This window comes from Leopardus geoffroyi, chromosome E1 (genome assembly GCF_018350155.1).
Source record: "Leopardus geoffroyi isolate Oge1 chromosome E1, O.geoffroyi_Oge1_pat1.0, whole genome shotgun sequence".
NCBI classification, from domain to species: domain Eukaryota; kingdom Metazoa; phylum Chordata; class Mammalia; order Carnivora; family Felidae; genus Leopardus; species Leopardus geoffroyi.
Window position 1 is genome coordinate 55,423,106 of NC_059330.1, and position 17,818 is coordinate 55,440,923.

A 17,818-nucleotide genomic window follows, 5' to 3' on the forward strand; every position below is an offset into this window, starting at 1 on the left:
AGAAGGTCAGCATGTCTCTTGGTGTTGTGTGTGTGTATGTACGTATGTATGTATGTATGTATGTATGTATTCTGTGCCTATGAAAGCAATGCTTTTTTCCATTTACCTTTCCTGACTTGTGACCCATTTGGGAGGGCCTGGGGAGAAGATTGCAGTTGACTTGAATAATGGAAGGTTGATTAAACTTATAAAATATGGAATTCAGGTAAAGAATTGTTGCCTTTGAGACAGGAAATCTTGGGCCCAGATTTTGAGTCTCTGATTCATTCACTGAATATTTATCAAGCACTCCTGTTTGCAAGGCACTGGGGAAAACAACTATGACCAAAGTGGGCAAAGATTCCTGCTCTTCTGAGTCCTACATCTTGGGTGGGGAGACAGAAAATAAATACAGAAACAAGTAAAATATGTAGCATGCCTCACAGTGAAGCCCAGTGGTATGGAGAGCAGGGGAGTCCGGGAAGGCCACCCTCATGAGGTGATATGGGAGGAGGGGTGCTGGGCCAAAGGAGGGGAAAGAGCATTGCAGGCAGTGAGACCTGCAAGCGCTCTGACCTGGAGGCACAGTGGGATGAGGAGCAGAGGGAGCAAGGGCTGGAGTTGGGGAGGTAAGGGCAGAGAGCCAAAGGGCCAGATCATAGGGCCCCCTGGACTGTCCTAGGACTTCAGCTTTGAGAGAGGCTGTAGAGCAGAGTGGTAGGAACATGGTCTGTGGTGCCAAACTGCCTGGGTTAGCATCCCAGCTCTGCCTCTAACTAGCTGTGGGGTCTTGAAGGAGTTATTTAACTGCCGTTAGTTTCTTCTGTGCAACAGGGATAGTGATCAGATCATGTTTAAGATCATGTAATGATGAAATTAAAGCACATAAACGTGTGTAAGCTGGTTGATAGACACAGAGCTCCTGTTTTACCTTGGAGTCAGATGGGGTGAGGGGGGCTTTGGAGAGCTGAGCAAAGGTACACCATGATCTAATGTAGGTTTTCAAGGCTCTCTGGCTGCCCTACTGAGGACGGAGCAAGGGCAGAAGCAGAGACCAGTCTAGAGGCTATGGTACTAAACCAGGCAAAGATGTTGGGGACTTGGACAAGTGTAGGAGCTGAGCAGAGGAGGCTGTGAGAATTGATTAGATTCTGGTGCAGCTTACAGATACAGTTGGTGAGATTTGCTAATAGATTGGAGGTGCGTGCGTTGGATGTGCGTGCGTGTGTGTGTGTGTAAGAAGAGAAGGTAGGATGATCAGGTTGGTGAGTTGGAGGCATCTGGTGTTTACTTTTAGACATGCTATATTTAAGATGCCTATAAAATCCAAGTGGAGACACTGACTAAGGCTGTAAGATATACAAATCTGGAATCCAGAGAAGGAAGTCCAGGTTAGAGAAATTGGGGATTTGTCAGCATATATATCCTTGGGTTTTTTCAGCATGACTTAGTAAGGGAGAATGTTACTATGTATGTTTTACATATATACTTGTGTGTATATTACTGTTGATTGTCATTATTCTTAAAGGTTAGGGTCTGTAAAGTTGCCTGGAACATTGTATTACTGATTACTGTAATACAGGGTTCTTCTGGCCTCTGATCATGTTTTGTCAGCTGATCAGTATGTAACCTTGTGTTATATATGTTTTTGTTTAAAAAGATACCTTATTAAATATATATTATTGATTCCTGGGGTGCCTAGGTGGCTCAGTCGGTTTAGCGTTCAACTTCGGCTCAGGACACGATCTCACAGTTTGTGGGTTCGAGCCCTGCGTGAGGCTCTGTGCTGACAGCTCAGAGCCTGGAGCCTGCTGTGTCTCCCTCTCTCTCTCTGACCCTCACCCGCTTGCACTCTGTCTCTCAAAAATAAGTGGATATTAAAAGAAATTTTTAATATGTATCACTGACTCCTTAACATTGAACTCATGGCTAAAAGCCTTGTAATGCATGCCTGAATGAAGCTTATCTGACATGTATTTTCTCCCTATCGGCCTTCATTAACACTTAAAAACACTGTATAGGGGCGCCTGGGTGGCTCAGTCGGTTGAGCGTGGGACTTCGACTCAGGTCACGATCTCGCAGTCCGTGAGTTCGAGCCCCGCGTTGGGCTCTGTGCTGACAGCTCGGAGCCTGGAGCCTGCTTCCGATTCTGTGTCTCCCTCTCTCTGCCCCTCCCCCGTTCATGCTCTGTCTCTCTCTGTCTCAAAAATAAATAAACGTTAAAAAAAATTAAAAAAAAATAAAATAAAAAAAATTAAAACACTGTATAGCACTTCAGCACTATGCTCAGGGGCTCAGGAAAAAGCACAGACATACAGGGGAGCCTGGGTGGCTCAGTCGTTAAGCATCTGACTCTTGGTTTCTGCTCAGGTCATGATCTTACTATGGTTCATGAGTTTGAGCCCCACATTGGGCTCTGCACTCCCAGCACAGAGCCTGCTTAGGATTCTCTCTCTCTCTCTCTCTCTCTCTCTCTCTCTCTCTCTCTCTCTCTCTGCCTCTCTGCCCCTCCGGCACTCACACTCTCTCTCTTTCAAAATAAATAAACTTAAAAAAAAAAAAAGACTGAAAAAAATATACAAAAAAAGTGGTACTAAATAGATCCTGGAAAAGATACTTGTTTAGTGTGAGTTGATACAAGAAGGTAGAGCACCACCTGTTTAACCTCAGCTGCAAATGTGCATATCAAGTGACTCCAATTTTTTGCCATTCTACACATGTCCACAAGTAATGGTGAAAGTACATCATATAATGATTTGGGGGTTACAAGTAGGCAAATTCAGAAACATGAAATCTATGAATAAACAGGATTGACTATATTGAGTGTATGCATCTGTGCATCTATTTATTTGAACTGAAACTTATGAATCAATTTTTATTTGAAAGATTGAACTGAAACTTATAAATCAATCTTATTTATACTCTGCCATTTTCTGTTTTATTCATTAAGTAAATTCTACGTCTAACGTGGGTCTTGAACTCGTGACTCCAAGATCAAGAATCACATGCTCTACTGACTGAGCCAGCTAGGCGCCCTTATTTCATTTTTTCATTTTTTTTTTTTCTTCAAAGTTGATTTATTTTGAGAGATAGCAGGGACAGGGGAGGGGGCAGAGAGAGAGGGAAAGAAAGAGAATCCCAAGCAGGCTCTGCGCTGTCAGAGCGGATCCTGTTGCGGAACTTGATTCCCATGAACCACGAGATCATAACCTGAGCCAAAATCAAGAGTTGGATGCTTAACCTACTGAGCCACCCAGGTGCCCCTCCCCCCCCCCCCCCCCCCGCCCCATCATTTATTTTTAAAATGTTGGTTGCAGTGGTGCCTGGATGGCTCAATTAAGCCTCTGACTTTGGTTCTGGTCATGATCTCACATTTCGTGAGTTCGATCCCCGCTTCTCGCTCTCTATTTCTGTCCCTCGCTCACTTGTGCCCTCTCGAAAAATAAAAATATAAATATAAGATATAAAATAAATATTAAATAAATATAAGATATAAAATAAATATTGTTTAAAAATTAAAAAAAAGGGGGCGCCTGGGTGGCTCAGTTGGTTGAGCATCTGACTTCGGCTCAGGTCATGTTCTCACGGTTCGTGGGTTTGAGCCCTGCGTTGGGCTCTGTGCTGACAGCTCGGAGCCTGGAGGCTGCTTCAGATTCTGTGTCTCCCTCTCTATCTGTTCCTCCCCTGCTCATGCTCTGTCTTTCTGTCTCTCTCTCTCAAAAATGAATAAAGATTAAAAAAAATTTTTTTAAGATATAAAATAAACAATAAAATATATAATATATAAAAAGTATGTTGGTTGCAATCTGTGATGGGTTACAACATGCAGTTTGAAAAGTATGGTTTAGGTGAAAACCATGAGACTAGATGAGCTAGATTACCTCTGGAGGAAAGGAACCATCATACTTCCCCAATGTAGGAAGTTAAAATGTGGATCGAGGAGACTGACTTCCAGGCCTTACTTGAATGCTTATGTTCTTGGTGTCCTCCCAGGTGACCATCTTGGTGCTACAGGGCCGGCTGGATGAGGCCCGGCAGATGCTCTCCAAAGAAGCCGACGTCAGCCCCACCTCTGCGGGCATGTGCCGAATTCTGGGGGACCTGATGAGGACAATGCCCGTTCTCAGTGTATGTGGGAGCAGACCTGCTCTGTTGGGCCATGAGATATGGGTTTGTTCACTAAGCACAAGGGGTCACTCACTGTGAGTGGCAATGGCATCTCACTGTGTCTTTCCCCTTAGCCTGGAAACACCCAGACGCTGACAGAGCTGGAGCTGAAGTGGCAGCACTGGCATGAGGAATGTGAGCGTCATCTCCAGGATGGCACGTTCGCCTCCAGTCCTCACCTGGAGTCTCTCTGCAAGGTCTGTGGGAAGGAAGTTCAGGTTGGGGTCCAAGTTGGAGCTGTGGTTCCAGTGCAGCAATAGCAGGAACATGATGAACAGGGCTGTCCATCATCTCTGTCATGAAGGAGAGAGCTTTCAGACCAAATGCTCTACTTGAGATTAGGAGAGTTAATAGAGAAGTTGCCCCTGGAACTAAAGGAAAATGTCTCTCTCCTTAGATCATGCTGGGAGATGAAGCTGCCTTGTTGGAGCAAAAGGAACTTCTGAATAACTGGTATCATTTCCTAGTGACCCGGCTCCTGTACTCTCATCCCACAGTAAAACCCATTGACCTGCACTTCTATGCCCAGGTGAGCCTGAGCTTTAAGGAGTGGGAGGAGGGAGTAGGAATCATGGGGGTAGGTCATTTTCAGTGTGTGGCCTCTTTGAGTTGAACCTCCCTGGAGAACAGGAAAGGTCTTTCCTTTTGCACCCCCTTTTTTTTAAGTTTATCTTTTTTTAGTAATCTCTACCTCCAACTTGGGGCTCAGACTCATGACCTCAGAGATCAAGAGTTGCGTGCTCTTCTGACTGAGCCAGCCAGGCTCAATCAATTAATTGAGCAAGAGACAGCATGTATGCGTGAGCAGGGTAGGGGCAGAGGGGGAGAGAGAATCTTAAGCAGGCTCCACGCTCAGTGCAGGGGCCAATGCAGGGCTCAATTCCAAGACCCTGACATCGTGACCTGAACCAAAATCAAGAGTTGAATGTTCAACCAACTGAGCCATCCAGGTGCCCCTCTTTATTTTTTAAGTCATCTGTCCCCAACATGGGGCTCAAAGCATGACCCAGAGGTGAAGAGTTGCATGCTCTTCCAACTGAGCTAGCTCAGCATCCCCTACTTTGGCCCTTTTTGAGGGACCCATCATCCTCCTCCAGGGTTCCCTACACAGAAGCCTTACCTGCCCCCTTGAGTCTCTGCTTACATCTGGAAATTGAGTTGGTCACCACCTTTCCACAGTCCAGCCTTGACCTGTTTCTGGGAGGAGAGAGCAGCCCAGAACCCCTGGACAACATCTTGATGGCGGCCTTTGAGTTTGACATCCACCAAGTGATCAAGGAGTGCAGGTAGGACCTGCTACACCCCCACCATTCTGTCTTGAGGTGTGCAGTTCAGCGGCATTAAGTGTATTCCCAGTGTTGTGCAACCATCTCTACCATTCTTTTTTTAAGTTTCGTTTTACTTTGACAGACCATGCGCATGTGCACAGGAAAGCAGGGGAGAGGGAGGGAGAGAGAATCCTAAGCAGCCTCCACACTATCAGTGCAGATCCCGATGCAGGGCTGGAACTCAAGAACTGTGAATCAGACACTTAACCGATGAGCCACCCAGGCGCCCCTCCACCATCCTTTTTTAGAATGTCTTGTTCCTTCTCACTGGTGTCTTAACTTTCTTCCCACAGACATGCTCTTCTAGGCCACATGTAGGTAGATCCTGGCTTCTCTCTGGACAAGCTTGGGACCTTCCTAAGGCTTGGGGGGGCCACTGTATTTACAGCAGTTTTCATTTCAGGGATGTTTACTTGAACAACATTGCAGTAAATTACTTTGGTATTTAAAATCCATAAAAAGCCAGCAGACCTATTTCTTGGAACCTGATGGATATGCATACCACCTTAAGGGACAGTACTTCTCATTAGTTTCCCTCTCTAGTGAGCCAAGGGCTACCACACCAGCAAACTGCTGGTTGAGTCTGTTTAGAGCAGGGATTCTACACCACCCCTCTCCTCAAAAGGGTATCTTGTCATCGCATTGAACCTTCAGCAAGGCTGGAAAAGGAGTATCAGACATAATGAATCACAGGTAAAGCTTACTAGGAGTTTCCATACATAGGAAGTCAGACACAATTTATCTTCCCTTCTTGTGCATCCTGGACAAGTGGGTATTGAATTGAAGACTCCCGGAAGGGAGAGAGTTGGGAACTATAGCAGATGACCTTGCTCAACTATCAAATTCACTGATCTCGACTGGATAATTTTTAATAGATTTGGGCAGTGGGAAGGGATCCTTTCCTGCTATGCTCCTGTTGGAGCGAAAAGAGAACCAGGGCTTGAAGAAAATGGTGCTAGATTTGGAGAAAGAAAACCGAGTTTTATGTCTATATCCTTTTCACAGACCTGTAGTTGGAGCTGGAAGGTGACTCAGAATCCAGCTGATGAGGGGCATCTGCACGGAACCGTTAGTGAGAATCACTTACAAAGGCACACACGTGTCATTATTTGGCTTTGTCATTGCCTCAGCCTATAATTCGGAGTAATAGGCATTCCCAAATATACTGTCTGTTATAGTACTGGGTTATTTCCATTAAGGCTTCCTTCATAAGCCACATCTGAATTTTTAGGAACAAATCAGATTTGAACAGAACCAGGAGGAAGGATAATGAAAAGGGAAAACACCCTGTTCTTTGCAGTGACAGTAGAAGAAAAAGGGGAATGCCAGAGAAGAGGAGTGGCTTTCATGAATGCCCCAGAAAATGGCATCACCCTCCTCCTACTCACACATAGGGATCAGGCTCTCAGCCCCTCAGTCTGAGCACCTCTGTCTCCTGGCAAGCAGGAAAGAGTCTAAAGTATTTCTGTTTGCTATAAACTTTGGAGTGTGGGTTTTTCTAAAAAATTTTTTTAACATTTTTTTTTTTTCTTTTTGAGACTGAGTGTGAGTGGGGGAGGGGCAGAGAGAGTGAGATACAGAATCCAAAGCAGGCTCCAGGTTCTGAGCTGTCATCAGAGAGCCTGACTTTGGGGCTTGAACCCACAAACTGCAAGATCAAGACCTGAGCCAAAGTCGGACACTCAACCAACTGAACCACTCAGGCGTCCCTGGAGCTTGGGTTTTTCTGATCCGGGAGCTACTTCCTACTCTGTTCTGAAAGAGGCACCATAATGCAAGTCTTGAAACCTCATCCCAGAAACTGGAGGAAAGGCTGAAGTACCTTTAGAGAGAGTAGTAGAGCTTTAGGAATGTGCCCTCCTGGATGGGGAAGGATTGGATTTGGGATTTTACGAACACTTGGTTTCTCTTGGTTTGTACCAGTCAGACCCAAGCTTGGTTCCTGGGAAAGTGGGGAACGTCTGGTGTTGGGCCAGTGGGCTGGTGATGTAGGCAAGTCTCGCAGCTTTCTTTGGGTATGATGTCAACTGGGCTCATGACTACCCTGTAAAGGGGAATGAAGGTGCTAAAAAGGAGATTTCTAAATGAGTATTCGATGATCCCCATATTAGCCAGACCCTAAGAGGCGCAAAGGGCAGTGAAGGGTGCTGAAGTGGAGCATAAAGGCCCTCAGAGGCTACAGTTCATCAGCCCTTGCTGGAGAGCTGCATGTTTGCCTATTATCCCCACAGCCGAAAGGAGAAGTTGGGAATCCTCCAAGTGCTCATTTCCTCCTCTCTGGCTTACAGCTTCCTCTACAAGCCAGTTCCTTGCTACCTGGCAAAAGGAAACAGGGAGCTGGCATGTACTTCACTGGGAGCTAGGCAGGATGGCAGCTTTCTGGTGCCCTTAAAGTCCTGTCACAATATTGAACTAGAAGGAAACAGGTCTTCCTTCAAAAATTAAGAAGAGGTCCAGTTTAATGTTTACCTAATCTAGAATCTTCTTGCTAGAACTTTGTCCCGGCCCATAACTTTGGCTGCAGATTATGGCGGTGTGCAGACCCTCACACACCATTTACAGAAGAAGGTCCACAGCCGCCAGAGCTCAGTTAGGTAGTGGTTGCTGCAAAGGTGCCAAAACAAGATATAGGAGTTGGGGTAAGGGGGCAACAGTGGCCCAGTGCAGGGCAAACAGTCCCGTGGAGAGTTACACTTGTTTGCTCTGGGTAGGGCCTTCGCCATGGCTGGTCTTCCCAGCTCCACAATTTTCTCTTTTCTAGCAGAGGCCACTCCAGAGCTGTTGAGTCTTCCTCAAACATTTTTGAACAATGAGGCTGTTTGCTTGGTTTGTATAGAGGTTGCCTTGGGAATTCTCCATCATTTGTGTGTGAAGCTCCAAAATCTGTTGTTGAGACTTGTCTGGCTTTGCAGGGAGGGTGTGGCGGCCTTGTTCAACACTCCATCCTGTCTTGGTCACTCGAGCAGTGTCATTAGCACCCTGCCTTCAGTGGTCGCTGCCCTGTGGCCTTGGAGGCTGCTGTATCCCTTTGGGAGATGCTTGAGGGCTGCCAGACTAGGGCATGCTGTGGCTCCTCAGCCACCTCACTGGCTGTCTCACTAACTGTCACATCAGTCTGGGCAACAGCAGCTGTTCAGGAGGGCCGAGGTACCATCTCCCCTCACCCATCCTTTATGCCCCACACTGTGCCAAGCTCTGCGATTATAGCAGTTTTTCTTGTATTCCTGAATGTATTATCTAGGCCAGATGTTGTGGAACCCCTTAAGAGAGGACCCTATATCAGATTGTAAGGTGAGGAAAAGCTTCTCAAAGGAGGCTACACTCAAAGTGGAGTCCTGAAAAGTTCAGCCAAAAACATCATTTTGGGCAGAAACAAAAACATACAGAAAGACAGGAAAGAAAGAAGGCCTGTTACCTGCTGAAGGAACTGTAAACATCTCTTAGGACCAAAACACTAAGTGAGGGGTTGAAATGACAGAGGTCAGAAAGGAGTCAGATTATCAAGGACCAGATACACTGTACCCAGTAGTTTTGATTGTATCCAAATGGGGAGCCACTGAGGATTTTAGCAGGATAGTGCTGTGAAATTTGTATTTGAGAAAGAACAATCTGAAGAGTGTGGAGGACAGCAAGGCTGGCAGCTGGTAACTTAACAAAATTACTAAAATGGTTAGTAATTACAGTAATGGTGATAATAGTTAAGATTTACTAGACTAAGTTTTAATGGATTATTTCAATTTATCTTGGAACAGACCTTTGAGATGGGTGCCTTTTTTTTTTTTTTTTTTTTTTTTTTAAGTTTATTTACTTATTTTGGGGTGCCTGGGTGGCTCAGTCGGTTAAGCGTCTGACTCTGGATTTTAGTTCAGGTCATGGTCTCATGATTTGTGAGTTGGAGCCCTCCAATGGGCTCTGTGCTGGCAGTGCGGAGCCTGCTTGGAATTCTGTCTCTCCTCTCTCTGCGCCACAGCACAGAGCCCCACGTGGGGCATCGATCTCATGATCATGACCCAAGCCAAAATCAGAAGTTGGACACTTAACTGACAGCCATCCAGGTGCCCTGAGATAAAAAGTGCTGTTTTTTTCTTTTCTTCTTTATTATTATTTTTTTAATGTTTATTCATTTTTGAGAGAGACAGAGCATGAGCAGGGCAGGGACAGAGAGAGGGAGACACAGAATCTGAAGCAGGCTCCAGGCTCTGAGCTGTCAGCACAGAGCCCAACGCGGGGCTCGAACTCACAGACCGTGAGATCACGACCTGAGCAGAAGTCGGACGCTCAACCGACTGAGCCACCCAGGCGCCCCAAAAGTGCTGTTCTTTTCAAGCCTATCTCACATATGAGGGAAGTGAGCCCTGGTAAAGTCACACTGCCAGCTAACAAGGGCCCTGTGGCTGTTTGGCCCCAAAGCCACTTGCTAAAGCCCTTACAGTTTGCCGAGCTCTTAAGCACTAATGAAGCCATCAAGAAGTTCTATTAACTTCAAAATTATCTCACAACTGGTTACTTCTTGTTCCCTCCTCAGCTGCCACCTTAGCCCAGCCACCATTATCAACAGCCTGAACTATTGCAGGTTGACTGGCTTCACCACTGTCCCCATCTCTACATTGTCCATTTGGACACAACCGTTCGAGTACTCTTTTCAGTCTTTAAGTTTTTATTTAAATTCCCATTAGTTAACACACAGTATAGTACTAGTTTCAGTTGAACAGTATGGTGATTCATCACTTCCATACAACACCCGGCGCCCATCACAAGTGCACTCCTTAATCCCCATCACCTATTTAACCCATCTCTCCACCTCCTTCCCCTCTGGTAACTATCAGTTTGTTCTCTAGAGTTAAGAGTCTGTTTCTTGGATTGCCTCTTTTGTCTCTCTTTTTTATTCCCTCTTTGCTCATTTTAAGATTTTATTTTATTTTAAACATTTATTTTTCTTAAGTTTATTTATTTTGAGACAGAGCATGGGGGAAGGGCAGAGAGGGAGAAAGGGGGAGAGAGAATCCCAAGCAGGCTCCACATGTTCAGTGCAGAGCCCAGTGCAGGGCTTGAACTCATGAACCATGAGATCATGACCTGAGCCGAAATCAATTTGGACGCTTAACCGATTGAGCCACCCAGGAGCCCCTTTAAGACTTTTTAAAGTAACCTCTACACCCAAGGTGAGTGTCAGACTCACAACCCTGAGATCAAGAGTCCCATGCTTTGCTGACTGAGCCAGCCAGGCTTTTTAGTTTTTGTTTTTTAAGAGAGAGTGGGAAGGGCAGAGGGAGAGGGAAAGAGAGAAAGAATTCCAAGCAGGCTCTGCACTGTCAGTATGGAGCCCGATGTGGGGCTAGAACTCACAAACTGCAAGATCATGACCTGAGCCAAAATCAAGAGTTGGACACTTAACTGACTGAGCCACCCAGGTGCCCCAGGAAGCATTTCTTTAAAAAGTTTTATTTATTTCAAGAGAGGGAGAAGAGAGGGAAAGAGAATTCAAGCAGGCTCCACCCCTGAAGTGGGGCTCAAACTCATGAACTGTGAGACTGTGACCTGAGCTGAAGTCGGACACTAAAAAGACGTAGCCACCCAGGTGTCCCTACCATAGCTTCTTTATCCGTTCATAAGTCCATGGACTCTTGGGCTGTTGCCATAATTAGGCTATTGTAGATAGTGCTACAATAAACGTAGGGGTGCATGTATCCTCTTGAATTAGTATTTTTGTATCTCTTGGGTTAATACTTAGAAGTACAATTGCTGGATAATAGGATAGTTCTGTATTTATTATTTATTCATGTATTTATTTTTGAGAAAGCGCGCACACACACACCTGTGAGTGAGGTGGGGAGGGGCAAAGGGAGAGAAATCCAAGAATCCCAAGCAACTTCCATGCTGAGCATGGAGCCTAATGCCCCATGGAGCCCATGACCCTGGCATCGTGACCTGAGTGGAAATCAAAAGAGATCTAGTGACCCAAGGTGGTTCTATCTTTAACTTTTTTTTTTTTTTTTTAAACTAAGCTCTACACCTAATGTGGGGCTTGAACTTATGACCCCTAGATCAAGAGTTGCATGCCTACTGACTGAGGTAGCCAAACATCCCCTCTATTTTTAACTTTTCGAGGAACCTCCATACTGTTTTCCAGAGTAGCTGTACCAGTTTGCCTCCCCACCAACAATGCATGAGGGTTCCCTTTTCTGGGCATCCTTGCCAACACCTGTTGTTTCCTGTGTTGTTGGTTTTAGCCATTCTGACAGGGGTGAGGTGATATCTCATTGTATTTTTGATTTACTACTTGTTTTCAGTGTTGAACCATTTTTTCCTGCTTTCTGTCCCAGTGGCTTCCCATCACGAGGCTCTAAGTGAGCTGGCCTTTGCCTGACTTGAAGTTTGAGTCACACGGGCTTCAGTCTGAAGTAGGAACGAGACTGACTTCCTGCTCCAGAGCCTTTACACTGACTGTTGCCTCTATTTCAGGGCTGCTCCTTTCTCTTGTCTTCCTGTGGCAGGTTCTCCCTCCTCCTCCAGCCCTCTGTTCAAAGAACTAGTCCCTCATCATTAATGTTCTCTATGGTCCTTATTCTAGGAGGGTGGACTGTGCCTGTAGTTGTGAGTAGGGGAGGCAACTTGTTTTTAGATCTTCTGGGTTAACATTTGCTCACCTTATTTAATATTCTTCCTTAAGACTGGCCACTTCTGATTTCATCTGTTACCCTTGAATTTTTTAGAACTTCAGTCTCTAAAGATAGCTTCAGAGTCTCAGAGAGCTGTACTGACCATCATAATTCCTCCACTTTGGCAAAGAAGCTGAAGTTAAATAACTGGCCAGTCACTGAGTTAGCAGGACTGGATTTGAACCAATTTGCAGTGCTGCTAGAGCACATCCATGGTGGTCTCTAAGCAGTTTAGTAGGGCACTATTTATGTGTTAACTTCAAGCTTGGATTTACTGATTTTTGTATTTATAGAGCACTACTGAAAAGAATTTTTTAAAGATATTTTATATCAATTTTCCCATTTTTTTCTTTAAACAGTCCAGGTAGGCAAGAGATAAAATTACTTCCATTTTCCAGATGACAGGGACAGAGAGGTAAGGACTGACTGAAATGGTGGTCTCGAGTTCCATTTGTAGTATCTTTTCCACAAAGCACTGTCTAGTTAACCCAATGACAGTGTTCAGTTGAATTACTGATACATAAGGACGTATGACGAAGTTAGAATAGTTAATAGCAACAACATTATCTGATGAGTTGGGGTTTTATTTAGGGGGCTGCCATAAACAGATTTATTGGAATTCTTGACTAGAAAGGACAAGGTCAGGAAGGAACATAGCAGAATAACAAAATTAGTAAAGCCATAGCTAAGGAAAACATGGCCCAGGAGAGTACTCTTTTGTTTATTTGTTTGCTTATTAGTTTATTTGTTTTGAGAGGCAGGGAGGGGCAGAGAGAGAGGGAGAGAGAATCCCAGATCAAAGCCCATGGGCTTTGAACTCATGCACCATGAGATCATGAACTTGGATCAAGTCCAGTGCTCAACTGACTGAGCCACTCAGGTGCCCCAAGAAAGAACTCTTTAAAAACTTGAGCATGTTAGGACTTCGTGTAGCATGTAATGAATTTTTAGAACTTAGTATTGGAGGATGATAGAAATAGAGGAAAATCTTTGAAATTTGGCACAGATAATTTTTTTTTTCAATGTTTATTTTTGAGATGGAGGGAGGGGCAGAAAGAGATGGGGACAGAGTGGGCTTTGCCCTGACAGCAGAGAGTCTGAAATGGGGCGCACAAACCGTGAGCACATGACCGGAGCCAAAGTTGGATGCTGAACCAACTGAGCCACCCAGATGCCCCAGCATAGATCATTTTTTAAATGATCTCTGTGCCCAACATGGGGCTCAAACTCATGGCTCTGAAATCAAGAGTCTCATGCTCTACCGACTCAGCCAGCCAGGTACCCCCGCACACATAGTTTTTTGAATGAATAATACAGAGCTATTAATAAAGTTGGAAAATAGCTAATCTTCAAAATGAATGTTAGGAAGGCCAACAAGCATATTTATTCCCTAATGGTGGAATCCTGGAACAGATGGAGTCTCTGAGTATGTCCACATCCTTAAGAATGAGGCAGAAGTTTTAAACATTTGTCCAATAATTCAGTGTAAGCCAATCCCTATTTTTATATCACGAAAGCAGCATTTTTTACCTTAATGCATTATTACACCTCCGAGACTGTGTCTGCCTTGATAGTCTGCTCCTTTCATTTGTGCTTGATTTTGTTACAGAAAGCAATCATTAAAGCTTCTTTTCCCTTTTCCCAAGATTTAAAAAATAGGCATCAAATACAGAAGGCCTATGCCAAGTAACAAATGAATAACCTAACCTGAAATGATCGAGGCACACTGATAAGTGTTCTGGTACACTGTACAAAAGGATGCTAGGGAGCTTACAAACATTGATGATGTAAAACAGTGATTTCCAAGGAACTTACTTAATCAGGCCTTCAAAGGGCCTTAGAAACCTTCATTTTTCACAAGGGCCCTAGATGATTCTAGGCTTTGATTAAAAGTTTGATTTGAGGGGGGGTGGGGGAGTGAAGTATAGTTTGGGGAAGGACTTAACCTTCATCCTGGTCAGACTATAAATACAATAAAATTACAAATCTTGTAACTGAACAAAAATTTCTTCATGCAAAGTATTAAACCTGAACACAAGATGGTTTTTAAACTGTCTTATGTTTACAGTTGTATTCATAAAGTACGCTAATCAAAAGCTATACAATGAGAAACATTAACAGTGAATCCAAATGAAAATATGTTCCTCTGAATTCCATGTTTCCTGAAGCATCAGAAACCACTAATCTTTTAGTCTTTTTTTTTTTAATTTTTTTTTTTTTTTGAGAGCGCGTGCACGCTCATGCAAGTGGGGGAGGGGCAGAGAAAGGGGGGAGAGAGAGAATCTCAATCAGGCTCCACACTGGCACCACAGAGCTCAGAGCCTGATGCAGGGCTCAAACTCTCTAATTGTGAGATTATGACCTGAGCAGAAGTCAGATGCTCAACTGACTGAGCCACCCAGGTGCCCCAGTGTTTGTTTATTTTTGAGAAAACATGAGTGGGGGAGGGGCAGAGAGAGGACAGAGACTCTGAAGTGGGCTCTGCACTGACAGTAGCGAGCTGGACATGGGGCTTGAACTCATGAACCATGAGATCATGACCTGAGCCAAAATTGGACGTTCAACCAGCTGAGCCACACAGGTGCCGTGATCTTTTCTTTTTTATCTTTAAGTTTATTTATGAGAGAGCGAGCAAGAGTGAGAGAGCGAGCAAGAGGGAGAGAGCACGTAAGCAGGGGAGCGGGAAAGAGGGGGACAAAGAATCTGAAGTGGGCTCTGCACTGACAGTAAGAGAGCCCAGTGTGGGGCTTGAACTCACGAATCATGAGATCATAACCTGAGCCAAAGTCAGACACTTAACCTACAACCATCCCATCTTTTTTTTAATTGAAGTACAGTTGATGTGTTAGTTTCAGGTTTACAACATTGAACAATTCTGTACGTTACAAAATACTCCCCACCAGCAGTGTAATTACTATGTCATCACACAAAGATTATTATGTTCCCTGTGATGTAACTTTCATCCCCGTGACTGACTTATTTTCTAACTAGAAGTTTGTACCTCTTCACCTAGTTCTCCCATCCTCCCACCCTCCTCCCCACTGGCAACCACCAGTTCTGTTTTTATAAATCTGTTTCTTTTTGTTCTTACACGTTATTCTGTATCCACATTGTCTGCATCTGATTGGATCCCTGAATTTTATTTTCACTGTGACATTCTCCATAGATACAGATTATTGGCTGCCACTTTGAGGGTTGACCTTCCTTCTGGGTATGCACTGTCAGTCCTCACACAACACAGAGAAATTCCAAACGGATTTCAGCTTGTCACTGTCCCACCTATCCTTTTATTCAAAGAACATGAGGGGTCCTGGTCATGCTCTGCTCATATGGATCCTACTCTCTGACCCCGACTCTCCTCCTTGGGTTTGAACCCACAGCATTGCCTTAAGCAACTGGTGGTTTGTGGCCCATCTGACAGACCTGCTGGATCACTGCAAGCTCCTCCAGTCACACAACCTCTAGTAAGTATGTGGCAGCCAGGCCAGCCCTTGGGACTTGGCGGGGGGAGGGGGGTCCACTGTATGGAAGCACGGTTGGGCTATGGGAGGGCCCTGAATGGAGCAGGCCATGGGTTTTGGTCTCATGTTACATTTTATTCCAGCTTCGGATCCAACATGAGAGAGTTCCTCCTGCTGGAATATGCCTCCGGCCTGTTTGCTCATCATAGGTAGGAAGACCCCAACGGTGCTTTTCAGCATGCAAGATGGTGTTCTTCCCCATCTGGTTCCCTGAAGTCTACGGGGCGTGCGGGAGGAGCCATCTCAGTGCCAATCCTTGAGCTCCAGGGCAGCACCTGGGCACCCCAGGCCCTCATGTCTGTCCTCGGACTGTTGCAGCCTCTGGCAGTTGGGAGTGGATTACTTCGACTACTGCCCTGAGCTGGGCCGAGTTTCCTTGGAGCTGCACATTGAGCGGATCCCTTTGAGCACTGAGCAGAAAGCCCTCAAGGTGCTGCGGATTTGTGAGCAGCGGCAGATGACTGAGCAAGGTGAGCCTGCCCTCTTCCCGGCATGCTTCCTGTTCATGCCGTGCCAGCCACACAAGAGAGAGGCTGGGCAGCGCGTGCCAAGAGATAAGCCAAAACAGGAAAATTATTGAGGAAGGAAGGATAAGGAGCTGGGGATCCACCGAGACTTAGAAAGCAATGGAGCACATTACCTTTTAAAAAGATTCTTACCCACTTCTGTCTCCTGCCTACTCTAAGTTCAGGGTTGGGGTCAGCTTCTCCCAGGTGGGTTGCTGTTGCTAAGGCTGCTCAGTGGGGAAGAAGTGGGACCAGAGTCAGCTCAGGAGGAGCACAGAAAGGAAAGCAGTGTTATTTGTTCCTCCTCCCCTCACCGTTGAGTGCAAAAACTCAAGTTTTCTTTTCAAGGCATTTGCTTGCATATGACCTTCTCTGAAAGCACATGGCATTCAAGACCCAAAGGGTTTTTGACACCTGGACAGATAATGAAGGAGCTGACCTGTGGAGAGCAATAAAAATCTTTTTGCCATCCCTGAAATCAAACCCACTCACAAAGCCAGTCCTGCCAGGGTGGGTCATAGTGTGATCAGAGCCAGGAGACAATTTATAAACCCCAAAGTTCCCAGTGTTACCGACCAACTTGTATTTGGAGCCTGTGGACAGGCTGCAGAAAGCTCAGAGGAGTCGGGAAGCCTGTTTCTGTCCAGCAAGGGTTATGAATGGAGTGACTTGCAGGGTGAAAAGTTAACCTTCTTTCTTTTTTCTTGCCAAGTTCGCAGCATTTGTAAGATCTTAGCCATGAAAGCTGTCCGCAACAATCGCCTGGGCTCTGCCCTGTCTTGGAGCATCCGAGCCAAGGATGCAGCCTTTGCCACGCTGGTGTCAGACAGGTGGGTTCAGTCAGTCCCTTTTGGCTTTCTGGGAGCTGTATGGGAAGTTGGGAGGTTGAGGAAGTGGGGCCTGGGACTGCCGCTCTGACCTCTGGGCCTGGCCTTGCAGGTTCCTCAGGGATTACTGTGAGCGAGGCTGCTTTTCCGATCTGGATCTCATTGACAACCTTGGGCCAGCCATGATGCTCAGTGATCGACTGACATTCTTGGGTGAGTCTTTGGGCTCTGTCCCCTGGACCTTCGGCATGGTGGAGATGGGAGGTACTATCTAGACTTCTTCAGTGTTTCCTTCCTGTTAAGCCCAAATTCCAAACCACATAGAACCCTGTGTGCCAGACTCTGCAAAGCATACTTTCTGGTTAACATTTCCCAGTAATTTCAAAATTAAAGAGAAAGGTGCAAAAGTAGTTGCAGGAATAAGGAACTCCCATGTACACTTTATCCAGATTCACCGTTTATATTTTGCCTCATTTATTTTACTAGGTTTTTAGGGAACAGTCTGAGAGTAAGTTGGAGACTTTGTTTCCCTTTCCTCATAAATACTTGAGCATGTATTTTCTAAGAACAAGAACATCCTCTCATATAACCAGTTACCAGAATGCACGGCTCTCCTCAGATCTGTAATCTACATTCTGATTATATCTGCTGTCCCAGCAAGGTCTTTTATCAACTCCACGTTCACAAATTCAGTTGTCCTGTCTCTTTAGTGCCCCTGCCTTTCTTGGTGTTTCTTCACTGTGACATTTTTGAAGAATCTGTTCAGCTCTCTTATAGAACGTTCTCTATAATCTACGTGAATGGGGAGGGGCAGAGAGAGGGAGAGAGAAT

General features: G+C 45.3%; 1 protein-coding gene across 2 annotated transcripts in view; it reads left to right on the top strand.

Moving 5' to 3' along the window:
- Window positions 1–17,818, top strand: part of NUP85 (nucleoporin 85) — a 36,547-nt gene that overhangs the window by 17,227 nt on the left and 1,502 nt on the right. For both annotated transcript variants that reach the window (XM_045490796.1, XM_045490795.1), the window contains exons 8-16: window positions 3,973–4,107; window positions 4,221–4,343; window positions 4,544–4,675; window positions 5,326–5,432; window positions 15,514–15,597; window positions 15,738–15,803; window positions 15,973–16,124; window positions 16,873–16,990; window positions 17,100–17,200. In XM_045490796.1, coding sequence (XP_045346752.1) covers window positions 3,973–4,107; window positions 4,221–4,343; window positions 4,544–4,675; window positions 5,326–5,432; window positions 15,514–15,597; window positions 15,738–15,803; window positions 15,973–16,124; window positions 16,873–16,990; window positions 17,100–17,200 — 1,018 coding nt within the window. The remainder of the gene's footprint in view (window positions 1–3,972; window positions 4,108–4,220; window positions 4,344–4,543; window positions 4,676–5,325; window positions 5,433–15,513; window positions 15,598–15,737; window positions 15,804–15,972; window positions 16,125–16,872; window positions 16,991–17,099; window positions 17,201–17,818) is intronic.